Source organism: Leptonychotes weddellii, chromosome 2 (genome assembly GCF_054177405.1).
Source record: "Leptonychotes weddellii isolate Sample4059 chromosome 2, ASM5417740v2, whole genome shotgun sequence".
Classification (NCBI taxonomy): Eukaryota; Metazoa; Chordata; class Mammalia; order Carnivora; family Phocidae; genus Leptonychotes; species Leptonychotes weddellii.
This window is the reverse complement of record NC_138370.1, coordinates 36491581-36507874: the sequence shown is the minus strand read 5'-3', so window position 1 is coordinate 36507874 and position 16294 is coordinate 36491581. Positions and strand designations below refer to the sequence as shown.

At 38.7% G+C, this 16294-nt stretch overlaps 1 protein-coding gene across 1 annotated transcript in view; it reads right to left on the bottom strand.

The window, feature by feature from the left end:
- PIWIL2 (piwi like RNA-mediated gene silencing 2) overlaps positions 1–15524 on the bottom strand; it is a 69380-nt gene extending 53856 nt beyond the window's left edge. Inside the window, exons 1-9 of the mRNA XM_081813056.1 lie at positions 15084–15524; positions 13504–13591; positions 13215–13353; positions 12526–12732; positions 11800–11910; positions 9286–9403; positions 8692–8816; positions 7779–7859; positions 7359–7472 (exon numbers count right to left, since the gene is read on the bottom strand). Of these exons, the coding sequence (XP_081669182.1) occupies positions 7359–7472; positions 7779–7859; positions 8692–8816; positions 9286–9403; positions 11800–11910; positions 12526–12732; positions 13215–13353; positions 13504–13591; positions 15084–15272 (1172 nt within the window). The 5' untranslated portion in view covers positions 15273–15524. The remainder of the gene's footprint in view (positions 1–7358; positions 7473–7778; positions 7860–8691; positions 8817–9285; positions 9404–11799; positions 11911–12525; positions 12733–13214; positions 13354–13503; positions 13592–15083) is intronic.
- Between the last annotated feature and the right edge of the window lie 770 nt (positions 15525–16294).

Genomic DNA, 16294 nt, shown 5'->3' with positions numbered 1-16294 from the left:
ACATTGACCCCCTGCTCACCGGGGAGCCTGCTTCTCCCTCTCCCTCTGCCATTCCCCCCAACTTGTGCTCTCTGGCTCTCTCTGTCAAATAAATAAATAAAAAATCTTAAAAAAAAAAAAGTATAAGAATTGGGGCACCCAGGTGGCATAGTCAGGTAAGCGTCCAACTCTTGGTTTCAGCTCAGGTTGTGATCTCAGGGTCATGGGATTGAGCACTGCATCAGGCTCTGTGCTCAGTGCACAGTCTCCTTAAGATTCTCTCTCCCTCTGCCCTTACCCCCCTTCACATGCGCTCGCATGCTCTCTCTCTCAAATAAATAAATCTTTAAAAAAACCCACATGTTTAGGGGTGCTTGGGTGGCTCAGTCGGTAAAATGTCTGCCTTTGGCTCAGGTCATGATCCTGGAGTCCCGGGATCGAGGCCCGCGTCGAGCTCCCTGCTCAGCGGGGAGTCTACTTCTCCCACTGCTCCTCACCCTGCTCATGCTCTCTCAAATAAATAAAATCTTAAAAAAAAAAAAGTTTTAAAAAATGGGTAAGAAAACTTGCTATCCATTTAAAAAATAAATTCTTGGGGGACGCCTGGGTGGCTCAGTCGGTTAAGCGGCTGCCTTCAGCTCAGGTCATGATCCCAGGGTCCTGGGATTGAGTCCCACATCGGGCTCCTTGCTCAGCGGGGAGCCTGCTTCTCCTCCCTCTGCCTGCCGCTCTCCCTGCTTGTGCTCTGTCTCTCTCTCTCTGACAAATAAATAAATAAAATCTCTTAAAAATTTTTTTAAAAATAAAAAATAAATTCTTCATCAATTTAACATATACGTGTAAGAAATTAAACAATAAAATCAGGTGAAAATATAAACATTCATGTGTTCCTGGCAATTAAAAAATGACAAACTTTGTAAAAGATATATTGTTTTGTAGCCATGGTAACAGGTAGCCATAAAATCCAGAGGTTTTTTTTTAAGATTTTATTATTCATTTGAGAGAGAGAGAGCAAGCAGGGGGAGGTTCAGGGGGAGAGGAAGAAGCAGACTCCCTGCTGAGCAGGGAGCCCAACACGGGGCTCCATCCCAGGAGCCCGGGCACAAGACCTGAGCCAAAGGCAGATGCTTAACCGACTGAGCCACCCAGGCGCCCCCATAAAATCCAGTTTTATTTATTTATTTTTTTAAAGATTATTTATTTATTTATTTGACAGAGAGAGACAGTGAGAGAGGGAACACAAGCAGGGGGAGTGGGAGAGGGAGAAGCAGGCTTCCCGCAAAGCAGGGAGCCTGATGTGGGGCTCGATCCCAAGACACTGGGACCATGACCTGAGCCGAAGGCAGATGCTTAATGACTGAACCACCCAGGCACCCCTAAAATCCAGTTTTAAACCTGCTTAATACGTCTGTATCAACTCACCTCAGCAAACCTTTGTAAGCTATCCAACCAGAGTTGTCCCCTTGTTTCTGTAAATTGGCCAATCAGGGAAGAACTTAATCCAACAAGCATCCCAGAGAGGAGTACTACTCAATCAACAACAGACTACCTGAGCAACCATGTTTGTGCTGCTTGCCCCGCTGCAAGACTGCTGTCCTGAACTCCATACCTCTCCAGTATTCTCTATAAGATCAGCAGTCTCTTCTCACTGCAGGAAGCTTTAAATCAGCAGCCTTCTCTTTATTTCAGAGAGAACAGAGGTCTCATCATCCTTTGACAATTCTGGAGGTCTCACCACGGTAACTGTGGAAGCTCTTCCTTGGCAACACTCCAGGAGTTTCAGACCCACAGATGCACTCACTGGGCCCCTTGTGCTTAACTCCATTTGTCCTTCAGATCTGCTGCCAGTGAGTCAATCCCAACAACTAGTTGAGCTCAAACTAGTTTCATTAGGCTTTAGCTGCTTATCTAATGAGCTTTCAGGTTAGAAGTCATTGTTTGGACCCAGGTCTTTGTATGAGGTCTCTGGGCTTTTTGTTTTGAAGGAATACCACTTGAAAATTATTTTTGCCCTTAACTTGATTTCTCTCCATCTGCTTACTTTGCTTTTGCGGTTGTCTATATTCATAAGATTTTTTCATGTGTTTTTGTTTTGCCCTGCATTTCCTTCTTTCTGTTAAATGTACAAAAGAGTGTTCTATAGGGAATGCATGGAGGCATAAGCCAGATAAGCCTCCAAACCAAGCCAATCTATTCCTAAGACATCATAGTTGAAGGTCCATTTGATCAGAGAACAATTGGTAAAAAAGCAAGTGGTCAAACGTTAGGAAGGCTCTTCTTGTCTTTTCAATTTGTGAAAGAAGATCACTGTGTTTATTTAGTTCAAATTCCAGGGTCAGGGATAGTTGGGTCACTGATCTCATGGCCCTTCCTATCTGTGTTTGGAACCTGAAATACAGTTCACAAACACACATCCTTAGACAACTTTAGTGCTTCTCCTTCTTGTTTGTCATATGTTTGCCTATGCCAAGCTCTCAAACTCCCTGGGAGAATTTCTACTTCCAATATAAAGGTGTACCATAGTCTTAATTCTGGCACTTTCCTTAGTAAAAGGCAAAAAATATTTTAAGTTATAATTACAACATCCAAAGTGCACACAGAACATTCTCCAGTAGAGACCATATGTTGGATCATTAAACAAACCTCAATGAATATAAAAGGATAGAATAATACAAAGTAAGTTCTCTGTTCACAACAGAAGAAATTCAGGAAACTCATCACATACATGTGGAAAGTAAACAACACACTCCCTTAAATCATCAAGGGGTCAAATAAGAAATCACAAGGGAAATTAGAAAATACTCCGAGTTAGATGTAAATGAAAACACAACATACCAGAACATATGGGATACAGCTACAGCATTACTTACAGGGAAATTTATAGCTGTAAAAGCCTATATTAAAAAGAAAAAATATCCCAAATAAACTAACCTTTCACCTTATGACACTGGAAAGAGAAGAAGAGCAAACTAAACCTTAAGTATGCAAAAGGAAGGAAATAATGAGTATAAGAGTGGAAATTAATAGAAAACAGAAAAATACAGTCAACAAAACCAAACACTGGCTTTTTGAAAAGGTCAACACTGATAAACCTTTAGCTAGACCATCTATGAAAAAAGGAGACTCAGATTTCTAAAATCTGGGATGAAAGAGGGGGTGGGCTCACAGAAATAAAAAGAACTGTAGAGGAACCCTTTGAACGTTAGTATGCCAACAAATTAGATAACCTAAATGAACTGGACAAACTCCTAGAAAAACAGAGATCACCAAAACTGACCCAAAAATAAATAGAAAATCAGAATAAATATCTAACAATACAAAAATTAAATTAGTAATTTAAAAACTGTACACAAAGAAAAACCAAAACCCAGATGGCTTCTCTGTCAAATTTCTCTACCAGGCATCCGAAGGAAAATGAATTCCAATCCTTCATAAACTCTCTCAAAAAAACAGAAGAGGAAGGGAATACTTCCCAACTCTTTCTATAAAGCCAATATTACCCAGATATCAACACGAGACAAAGGTATCACAAGAAAAATACAGGTATCACTTAGGAATATAGAAAAAAATCCTCAACAAAATATAAGCAAACCCAAACCAGCAACATATAGAAAAAAATTATATGCCACAAACAAGTGGGATTTATCCCAGGAATGCAAGGTTGATTCAATATTGAAAAATCAATTTAAAAAGCAGGATTTTTTTTTTTAATGATCAAAACCCAATTTCCTTTCATGGTAAGAACACTCAATAAACTAGGAATAAAACGGAATTTCCTCAATCTGAAAAAGGGCATCTACAGAAAACTCACAGCTAATATACTTAATGGTGAAAGACTGGATGGGTATTTTTTCCCTAAGATCAGGAAAAGGACAAGGATGTGCACTCTCACCACTCCCCCCCCCCTTGAATTGTCTTTATTAACAAAGGGAATATCCAAGGCCACTACATTGAGGAACAGCGGGGTCAAGGCTTTTTTTTTCCCCTCACTTTCACCATGCCCATTCAACATTGTACTAGAGGTCCTAGCAGAATAATTCAGCAAGAAAAAGAAATAAAAGAGATCCAAATTGGAAAAGAAGAAGTAAAAAGTATCTTTATTTGCAGATGACATGATCTCCCATATAGAAAATCCCACAGAATCCATGAATAAACTGTTTTAACTAATAAATGACTTCAAAGGGGTTATGGGATACAAGATTGATATAAAAAAAAATCAGTTGTTTTTCTCTATACTTGCGACAAACCAAAAATGAAATTAAAAAAAAATCCATTTACAAATGCATCAAAAGAATAAAATACTTAGGAATAATTGCAAAACTTATACTCTGAAATCTACAAAACACTGTTGAATTAGTGGTAAGTACATATAAAATTATGTACTTAGAAAATGAAAAGATAATTTTATATCCAAAATAAGCAACTGTGCAGAAAACAAAACCAATCCTACATATACTACATAACTCACCCATAAATAGCTTTTGTGTAGTTATAATAAAATATGACAATAACTTTCATGAAAGTAAAACTTTAATAAAAATAAATTTCAATAAATGGAAAAATATGCCATATTTGTGAATAGGAAGATTCACTGAACAGTCTCCCCAGTTGATGCCAATTGACTTTTTTTCTTGTTTTCATTAAATTATTCAAAGGATCACATGCAAGAATAAATGGGTGGCATTTACTATGAAAATTCTGAAAACAGGATTCCTTGACAAATATTAAAAGCTAATAAAATTACAATAACTAAAACACAGCATCACATTGATTTTAACCACTGGATCAAAATGAAATATTCAGAAGTAAATCAAAGTACTTTAACAAATGATAAAGATAGTGATTTAAATCTAAAAAAAAATGTTTTCCAATAAACTGTGAGATAGTCCCAAGGCAATCATGATGATCCCAACATCACATCAAGATAAATTCCAGAAGGTGTAAAACATCGGAAAAAATAAAACATAAAATAAGTTAGATCTATCTAAGAAGAAAAGCAAAGCAGAGACCATAAAGAAAGAAATAGTGCATTTGAAGACATCTACTCTTATTTAGCAAATATTCTTGAACACTTACTAGATGCTAGGAATCAACTAGAGCTGGATGTACTGTGAGAAAAAGAGACATGGCCCCCACCATCAAGGAGAGACACTCTAGGAAAGATAGAATAATTACAAATTCACCCAAAAAAAGTGAGCCATTCTCAACCTCTCTCTTTATCTCACACCCCATATCCAGCCAGGACACTGACTGACCACTACTTTCACAATTTATCCAGGAGCCAACCACTTCTCGCCACCTCCACTGCTGCCATCTTCATGCCTCCCCTGGATTCCTGGTAGGTCTCCCCACTTTTATTCCCACCCTTCCAACTCTCTCCCCCATGCAGCAATGGGAGGGATCCTTTTACAATTTAAGCCACATCATGTTACTCCTTGGCCATAAATCCTATGCTTCACTCAAAGTAAAAGCTAAAATCCTTACAATAGCCTTTCAAAGCTCGATACTGTCATCTCCTCCACCTTCCCCATACTTCCACTGCTCTTGCCTAGTCACCCTGGCTTCCCTGCCACTCCTTGAATGAGCCAGGCATATTTCTGTCTTTTAAAGGCCTTTACTCCGGCTGTCCCTCTGTCAAAAACTTCCTTCGCCCATGTATTCACCTGGCTAACTCAACTTCTTCAAGTGTTGGCTCGAATGAACTTGGTCACTCTACTTAAAATTACAGCTCTCCACCCTCCCCCACCCCACTCCTGGTACTCCTAATCTCTCCTACTCTGTGTTCCACTTTTTCTTCCTTCCAAAGCTCTCAACACTTCTAGTATACTATACAATTCACTTATCTTGTTTATTATTTATTGTTTATGTACCCGACTACAACGTAAACTCCATGAGGAGAGAGATCTTTGTTATGTTAACTGATATGTCCCAAGACTCTGGTATACAACGGGAGCTCAATAAATGCATTTGAAGGAATGAATCAATTCATCAGATAAGCAAAGATTTATAAACCTGATAACACCTAGTAGTTGTACACAGCTGGTGGAAAAATGAACTGAGTAAGTGTTCTAGAGGGTAATCTGTCAATGTATATTTAAGTATCTTTTTTTAAAAAGATTTTATTCGAGAGACAGAGCATGTGAGACAGAGAGAGTGCACGAGCAGGGGGAGGGGCACAGGAAGAGGGAGACGCAGATTCCCCACTGAGCAGGGAGCCCGATGTGGGGCTCGATCCCAAGATCCCAGGACCATGATCTGAGCCAAAGGCAGACACCTAACGCTTAACTGACTGAAACACCCAGGCACCCTTTTATTTAAGTATCTTATTAAAGCAAATATTTTCTTAAAGTCTTTAAAATGTTAAGCCTTTTCATTAAGTAATTCCAATTCTAAGTACATAGCCTTAAAAAAAAATCAGTGATGGGACATAGATTTATCTATAAAATGGGATTTCATGAAGCCATTACAAATTAATCACATCTATATTTACTATAGTAAGTGATTTACTAAAATAACACTTTTTTTTTACATTTATTTATTTATTCCAGAGAGAGAGGGAGGGAGAGAAATCCTCAAGCAGACTCCCCTCTGAGCACAAAGCCTGAAATGGGGCCCAAGTCCACAACCCTGAGATCATGACCTGAGCCGAAACCAAGAGTTGGATGCTTAACCAACTGAGTCACCCAGGTGCCCCTATAGTAATGCATTTAAACAAAAATTCAGGGGGTGTGTGTATTAAACCAAGCCTTCTTAACCAGAGAGTTAAATACAATTCCTCCTCAGAGCACCTTGGTGGTGCAGTTCGTTAAACGTCTGACTCTTGGTTTCGGCTCAGGTTGTGATCTCAGGGTCGTGAGATTGAGCCCCGAGTTGGTCTCCACGCTCATTGTGGAGTCTGCTTGAGGATTTCTCTCTCTCCCTCACCCTCTGCCCCTCCTGCTTGTAAGCTCGCTCTTTCAGCGAAATAAATAAATCTTTAAAAAAAATACAATTCCTCCTCAAATATAACAGGTCTCTATTCAAATGCCTATCTCTGCAAGACTTACATACATTTGGTACCCTTAATCTGTTCTACAATTTTTAAAAAATATTTATTTATTTGACAGAGAGAGAGATAGTGAGAGCAGGAACACAAGCAGGGACAGTGGGAGAGGGAGAAGCAGGATTCCCGCGGAGCAGGGAGCCTGATGCGGGGCTCGATCCCAGGACCCTGGGATCATGACCTGAGCCGAAGGCAGACGCTCAATGACCGAGTCACCCAGGTGTCCCTGTTCTACAATTTAAAACCTAAACAGAACAATGGCGAATCTGTATTCAGCTATTACTGAACTTTCAGAAAATTGTTAGCTTGTTAAAAGTAAATCCCACCATTCACTCACATGACATCCAGTACTGAATCATTCCGAACGACCTTATGCGAGACATCAGCTAGGAGAAAAAGACCTCCATCTGTCCTTCGGATGCTAGCTGCATAGCCTGGCCAGATCTGCAACCTGAAGAGACAAGTGAGCTTTACCTCAGGGTTCTAAAAAAACCACAGATACTTCCATGCCCCCATTTGAAACAGCTGAGCCAATACCGCCCCCCTCCCCAGTAACAGTGAGAAAGCACCATGAAACAAAGTAAATAAACATCATTGTGAACTTACTAAAAAACTAAACTATGGAACAGATTTAACTGATAAATTATATTCACAATCATAAAATAACTGTTGAGATTTCTGTACTACATATGGTAATCACAATGAAAAATTTCTTTCCAGAACATTCCAAAGTGAGGAAAAGAAGAACACCACTGACCTGTGTTGCTGTAGTACCATAGCACTTGTAGGGTCATAAAAGTTTCTCCCCACAAGCTTCATATCTAAAAGTTTCATTACCCTGAAATGAAGAGCAAAAATGGGTCTTCTAGAGAAGAATTAAAAAAATTCAAGCTCTACTACTCTTAACTATATTTTCCTTTTGAAGCCTAGTGTCAAAATTATTGGTGCCCTTTGCACAATATAGCTTTTATGCTGAGAACACCGTTGCCAGAAGAAAAAGAAAAATTATCATTTATCTTGAGGTATATACAACTGACAATAGCTTGTCCTACGTACCAGGTGACCAAAAACCGAGCTGATTTCCCAGGTTCAATTTACAGTATTTTTCACCATTAACTAAAAAGAATGCAAGAGAGTCAATTTCTGTTTGTAAAGATCAGTCTGACATAAGAAGCTGTGTTCGTTCCTGGCAGTTCAACTTACTAGGTAGAAATTACGTTCTGTGTTTCATTTAAAAAGAGGTGGTGTAGGAATAAGTTTTATGAAAATTTGGGTCTTATAAAAAGTAAAAAAAAAATTATGAGCTGTCTGAATCCAAAAATCAAGGGATGTGGAAAAAAATTCTTCCAGCATAAATTTTTGCACCCTACCACTTTGAGTAGCCCCATCAGTAACACCATGAAATTATGCAATATAAACATCTGCTTGATGGAATCCGAATGATTCCAAAGGAACCCAACCAGCCACCTCAAATCTACCTTCATTATCCCCAAATCTGGCTAATCACTTGACATAATTTTTCCATAAGTTAGCCTCAATACCATCTATTTATTTATTAAATGTTTCTAAACTCCTATTTATATGTGCGTGGTATAATACCATCCAAGCTTCTTGAAGAGCACTGTTACTAATATAAGACTCAGATTAAAGAAAATAAGCTGTTTTCTCACCGACGGAAAACAACATTGTAGAAGGGAATGCACAAGTCAGAACAGGGCTCCAGGATCTTTGTCAACTGAATCTTAATGCTGATATCTGTGCCATCAGTTTTCCTTTGACTTTTTAGCTCAAGAACCTAACAAATAAATATATGCAAGTAAAAAAAAAATGACAAAACTACCAAGCCCTAATCTAATCCAACTGTGTTCTAGAAAACACTAAAATGTCTTACATATATTTTCTACTTTCCCCTCATTTTGCTGTTCACACTGGGCCAAATCATAGCATGACAACTAGGATTTAAGAAAAGATTTAGTAAGAGGACTGACTAGCAATAGATCCCTTCCCATTTGAAATCTTAAACCATTCTCTGTCACTGAGGTCAAAGGCTTCCAACCACTCCTCTTATGTGAGAAGGAACTTCTTGAAGAATTCAAATGAAAAAGTTTCTTAGTCTGACATTTCTTTGTTATGGAAAAGCCTGTCTTTCTTTAAGGAATAGGAAAGTACAATTCAAATATCAGGATGTCTATGATTTCCTACCACTCAAAGCACCAGAACGCTCTTAGGTTTCATTCCAAAATATATTTCCTATTTAGTCTTACTTGTTGAAGCTTAATAGGCAGATAGAGAATGGATCCATCAAAAGCAGTAACGTTTCCAGTGACAGCTTGATGGTCCTTCAACATGCCAAATCTCATGCTTTTGCACTCCACATTAGGGCTAGAAAACAATAAAGAGAATTTTACTTAAATTTGCTCAAATGGCAGGCAGTCTTTATTACCCCTGTTTAATAGGTTTGGTAGAGAACCAGTCATTGTAACTACTGCCCCATCTAGTGGTCATATTAAAATTCAAATATATCTGACTACAAAAGGAATTTCAACCCAAGAATACCTGCCCACAAGAAAAAAAAAAAGAAACCATAATTCCACCACCCAAAGTCAACTGCCTTAACATTTCAGTGTATGTTCTTCCCGATTTTAGACAAGAGATCAGAAAACTTTCTCAGTAAAGGGCCTGATAGCAAGTATTTTAGGCTTTATAGGCCATAGAGTCTCCACTCAACTTGGCCAACATGCACGAAAGCATCATGGACAATATGTAAACCAATGAACCTGGTTATGTTCCAGTAAAGTTTTATTACAGAACAGGCAGATTTGCCCTGCAGGCCAGCCATATTTCGCCAATCCCTGATCTAGAGTCTGCAAAAATACATACTTTAAAAATAACTTTTTAAAAACAGGATTTTACTCCAAATATTTTTCACTTGTGGCAATTTCTACTTTTTATTGATTGTCACAAATCTTACAGCTTTAAAAAGCCCCAGTAGCTACTTGGTACAATGGCTGTCCCATTTCATATCAGTAACACACACCCCTGTTGTACAACTGGAAAGTTTAAACAAATCTAAGGCTAAAAAGGGTTAAGTATGTTCAAGTACATGATGAAAGATTAAAAAATCAAGTGGTAATCCAATATAGCTGTCCCCAAAACTAAACACTCATATGCTAGTATAACATTTCAAAATGCTTCTCCAAAAATTCATCTACACGAATGGCACTATGCCCTAAACACAGTATTTAAAATTGTCTCTCTGGACTTCCTTCACATAATACAAGGAAGCCACAGGGTAACCAGTCCACTCTAATACATCTTCTCAGTATCCTCTCAATGGTCTGGCATGCTCTTTATATTGTGGCTTCAAAGGTCCAGATCTACCATCTTGAAATTTACAGAATCCATGTCTTCTCCACTGTCCAGTCAATGCAGAGGCCTGTAAAGACTCACACTCCTTTCTGCTTCATTAACATTTGTCAATCCATTTCCAGAGAAAGGGTTCTTCCCTCTCATTAATGCTCATCTGTTTCCTTTACATTCCAGAGCAGGCTCATTTCCACTACGCTCCCTTCTCAGGGGTTCAATTTCACCCTCTTTTTTAGCTCCTTCTCTTCACCTGCCACATGTGCTCAGCTTTAAAGCAATTACTCTCTTTATCGTTCCATTTCTCATTTCTCTTACATACTTTTTAAATAAGCGGCCAGTTCACTGGGTATTTCCAATCGCCTGTGCTCTCCTTTTAGTCTAGTTTTTTCCTCCCTAACTCTAACAAATCTAGTGGAAAATCAACAAGGGTGTTCTTCAGGGTAAATTCAGTAACTTTTTTTCCTGTGGCCAAAGTCAACCACCTCTTCCTCATTCAAAGGAGCCCTTCCTTTGGTCTTTATAATCTGTTTTCAAGGTATTTCCCCCTAACTGGTCCTTTCTTTTCTCTTTCACTCCACTTACTCCTCTTATACATCTGTGCTTCAAAAATTCAGTCTTCCATCTTCCTATTTTCTCTCCACAGATACTCCAAATCACTCATTCATTTTCACACTTCCAGCTAATATCCTCCAGCTAATGACTCTCCTGAGATTTTAAGCAGGCATGGAGCCCAACGCAGGGCTTGAACCCACAACCCTGAGATCACGACCTAAGCTGAGATCAAAACCTAAGCTGAGATCAAGAGTTGGACACTTAACCAGCTGAGCCACCCAAGTGCTCCCTTCCTGAGATTTGAAAAGAGAACACAAACTAACATGAATTCTTAATTTTTAAGAAGTATGAGAAACCCTGAAATTATTGATATAAGATTAAAGTTATTCTCTCTGATTTTCTCACCCTTAAATTTCACCCTAGACGGTCACTGGAGAGCCATCATGGTATGAGACTTATGCAAGGAGGATCCAGGTTTTGTGGGGTGTGGGTCTTACACCAGTGTGTGTGGGGGTCTCTTTTTAAGAAGAAGAATACAAAATTACAGATACAAAATAAGTTAAAAGGTTATGGAAGGGGTCTATGCAAGTAAAAGGCCCTAACCTTAAGCTTCATCAACTTCACAGTAAATCCACCTTACAGGTGTATAAAACGGCACCTATTAAGTTAAAATTGGAAATGGTAATATAGCTAAACACAAATAATGCTAACCTTAAATTTATCACAAGGATCTGAGTTTGTGCATTATTGTGGAGGGACGTTCATCAGGAATCACACAGAAAAATACCCAGTTATTCCAGGGAAACAATTTCATTACTGTTCTCTAAGAAGTGAATACAGAGAAAAAAAGTTGTGAATACCTGAAAGTCACATGATACTGATAAACTGCTTCATTATGACACTGTATTTTGATAAGGTTCAATCCCAAAGACTGAGGTGTTCCTTTTGAGCCTTGCTTTACAAAAAGCTCTCTGGAAAATAAACAAAAGCACGCATATATACCAAAAACAAAAATGCAAACAACTCACGCCACAAAAAAATTAAGAGAAAAAGCACACTGAGAGAAGTAATATTTTACACTTAGCTTTCACAAGTTACACAAAAGCAAGCTTTGAAAGCTAGAAGCTAAGTTCTTAGCAATCTCTAATTGGAGAAGTAAGATCACCCTCTTTGCCCTGGTAATATCAATGGAATAATTGAGGCCAGCTAACTAAGAGCACAAAAATTAGTTCCACCAAGAAAGATGAACTGCTGCAATATCTTTCCTAGATAATTTCCTAATCTTCGATGTGACAAAAAACTGGCTATGTCTGAATTGAGAAGGAAATGAAAAATGAAATGAAAAATCATTTGAGCCTACTCTCTGGTACATACTATCTAAACCATCAACCCCATTTCACTTCGTCAGGAATTGTCCCACCTCTTTGTCATTCTCCCCACTGGCAAAAACCCAAAAAACAAAATAAACAACCCTGCAGTACCTACCACCCACAAAGGCTTTTAGACACAACAGAAACAGTGTTTACAATATTATAAGGCCTCCTCCACATCATTATCAAGCAGAGAAGGCAGTGCTCCAGACTTACTTGTCCTTGTGTTCTACAGTCCCAAGTAGAGGGTGATCCAGAGGGTGACGTGAGGATGGGGGCCGAGGTGGTGGTGATGATAGCTGGGTAGGATCCCGAGAAGTTAGGCTGAGAGCACCAGGAGCCTTGTATACTCCTCTGCCTATACCGCCAGTTGCTCTTCCCAAAGGTAATAAAGATGTATCCAAATTCCCTCTTCCAAGCATTCTGAAATATTGAAAAGAAAAGCAAATCAGGACTTTCTCAACCATGTTCCTATCTAAATGATTCCTCCAAGTCTACATTCTTTTCCTGAAGGAAAAGGGGACCCAAACCTTGGGATTCTCTTCAGATCCAATATGCCAACACGACTCATTTGCTAATTGCTATTCATACTGACTCTCAAGGCCAATTTCCATGGCAGAATTGAGGTGGAAGAGTGAATCAGCCAGGTTAAAGAACCACCACAATCAGGTTAACTTAACAGGGCAAATGGACTTGTAAACTGCCCAGCAGAGAACTACTTTTTACCCTTTTCCAATGACTGACGGGAGCAGTGGCTGCTGATTATTCTTAGAAAACATCCATTCTTTAATATAAAATCATGTATTGTTTATAAGATAATACGACCCTTTTCAGAGTTTCCGTTTGGGCTTATAGAGATATTTCATCTGAATTTGACACTTACCCTTGAAGGCAACTTTACCCACCTATTCCAACCAACGCGGGCCTCTGCTATCTTGCTATCCCCAGCTGCCAACATGGAAGGATCCGGAAATGTGGGATGGGGTTCTTCTTTGTCCTTGCGCACCATACTGGTAGACAAGCCTCGACCTAAAATGCCTCTACCTGAATGGAAGGGCCAAAACCCAACTGTAACTGTGAGTTGAAGGTGTTGTAAAGTAGTTATTTTTATGAAGATAAATTGTATGAATTTAAGAACAAAGAAATCATACATACATACTCCCACACCTTTTTACAAATTAGTTTTCCACATACCTAATGGAGGCACTTCCCGTTTCAAAGGGGTCTGGGACACTGTCTCAAGGCCCAGTCCTCGGAACATAGAGACCAAACCTACAGATTCCTATGGAAAGTTAATGAGTAGAGTTATTAAAAAATATATTTCGACCGTTATTCTAAGATGTAGAATGCTTTTCATTTCTAAGATGAAATAACAGTGTTAATTTCAATGACTGCAAGTGACACACATTCTGTAACACACGTAGTGAAGTGTTTAAGAAGACATAAGAACGATGTTTCTAACAAGACACCCAGAAACACTCATGGTTTTCTTAAAGTCTTTGTGAGTAATAAAAATCATCTTTGAATTCTATACATGTTATAAGAATAAAGGACAAAAATACCTCATAAAAATTATTTAAGCAGTTTTTTTAGAGGGGGGAGGGGCAGATGGAGAGAGGGAGAGAGAATGAGAATCTCAAGCAGATTCCACACCCAGCATAGAGCCCAACACTGGGCTCCATCTCACAACCCTGAGATCATGACCTGAGCTGAAATCAAGAGTTGGAGCTTAACCAACTGAGCCACCCAGGTGCCCCTTTAAGTAGTTTTCATAAACACTTTCAATAAACACTCTTAATACTTATAACAATGTCATCTTAGGTTTTTAAGCGTAAATACAGGTACAGTCCATGATTTGATGTACAGAATAACAAAGTGCAATTTTTCTAGTTTGTTTCCTATACACCCAAGGTAAGAGGGAACACTGTACCAGTTAATAAATTTTCAGAAAAAAAACGGACCATTTAAAAGTACCTGAGGTTGGGTTTTTTAAAATAACCTCCAACAAAACTGGCTACTGTTTTCCTATGGCAGTCTTGAAAGTTTAATGTTATTACACCAATTAGGGCTGTCACATATAGACTCAAGCAAGTCATCGGAGAAAAAATACAACATAATGTCATCTTTTCTTCTGCCTACATAACATTAGACACTGTCTACTCTACTTAAAATTGCCATAACTGCATTATCCAGTTCTTCCTATATTTGTTAACTCTTTATTCTTTGAGATTTCTTAATTATAGACAAATACCATTCTTAAAATTACTACATAATTAGAAGATTAAGAATGCACATACATGCAATTGTACACACATTAGAAGCAATAGCTGAGGATCTTTTTCTTTAAGATTTGGGCAAAGAGCCCTCTAAAAGGAACCTTCTTAAGAATTATTACCTCAGAAGCAGGAGTGGCTGCTAATACCATAGAGCCAAACCCAACGCAAAAATCTAAACACTTAAAAGCCGTATCTTCACACCTGCCATTTATGTATGTATGTTTATTTATATCTATAGAAGCTAGAGGACTGAGGTCTATGCCCAAGTCTATCTAGCATTCTTTATGAGGCATTTTTTCTAAACTCACAACTCTAGGATTTGAAACATATGCCCAGAATGCAACTAAGAAAAACAAAAACAAAACCCAACCAATCAACCAACCAAAAAAGCCCAAATCTTTTTTTTTTTTCATATAGGGCTTCACAGTTATTTGAAATCTGTTATTTCCTCTGATGATAAGCTGAATGCTGCTACTATGCATCCAGACATGGTCTTACCCTTTGTGCTGGCCCACTCCGTGGGCTTGGTTCCCCTGGCTTTCCAAACACATGGCCTCTGCTTGCAGGTCCTGCCCTGCCCAGAGCTGAGTCCAAAGGTTTAGGAGCTTGCGGCCAAGAGCCTGGCATCCGTACACACTGAGACAGGTGCACAGAAGAGCCCCTGAAGGGTGGTCGGATAGGATCCATTGAAAGGCTGCAGAGGATACGGGTGTCGATCCTGTTCTGATCAATTACCTGCCGGCATTTTATAAAGATTAAAGATTCCTAATTGTTTTCCTTTTCCTTCAAGACAGACTCACAAAGCATTAAAAACATAGTTTCCTTAGGTCAGACCAGTAATACAACCAACCTCCTATATCATATTCACTTCTAAAGCTCTATTTAGCCTGGAATATTCTAAATACTCTCCATCAGCAAGCCCTTAAAAGCCAAGCTCTCATCAAAGTTACTTATATTTTCTACCCAAACAGCCTCTCAGAGAACTTGGTCTTGTAAGTTAACTGCCTGTTGTACAGTAAACACTTTTTATGTATGAACATGATTTTGGTTTATGAGCAAGTTCACAGTTACCATAGCCGTATTACAAAATTATTCTGTCAGTAAATATTTATGGATTTTGCTTTGTTTTTGGCCCATCTTTCCTCTACTAGAGTCCTAATTTTTTTTCCTAATCTATTTTCAATTTACACTATTCCATCTTCCCCTTGATCTCCATAGTTGCTTCTCTGAATCTTTATCCAATTCCTCTCTATAAAACTCTTCTTTCAAACTCTATCAGAACTGAGGTCTCTAGGATGTAGACCCTTTTGCTTTGAGCTTGCAATACCTGCTGAGTCTCACGGGTGACATTTAACACCCTTTGCGCACCCAGGTAACTAGGGATAAGGCTCTTCCTGCTTCTCAAATCTCAGGACCACTAAGCCTCTTCAAAATCACTTTATAACCTATAGAATTCAGGAGTCCTTCTTTAAAGAGTTCCCTTCATTGCCCTGACCCACTCGTGGTCCCCAAAGAATCCTTAACTGACAAATAAACCTCTTCTTAACTTTTGCAAACCTGCCTTAAGCATTAGCTACAAAAAATCAGGCCATCTATGTAAAGACAGGACTGACAGAAATCCTAAGTCAATACTACAGGTGGAAGTAGTTCAGGATCTGGCAAAAAAATTTTTTCAATTTTTAACTAGACTATCCTCTTTTACACAAAAA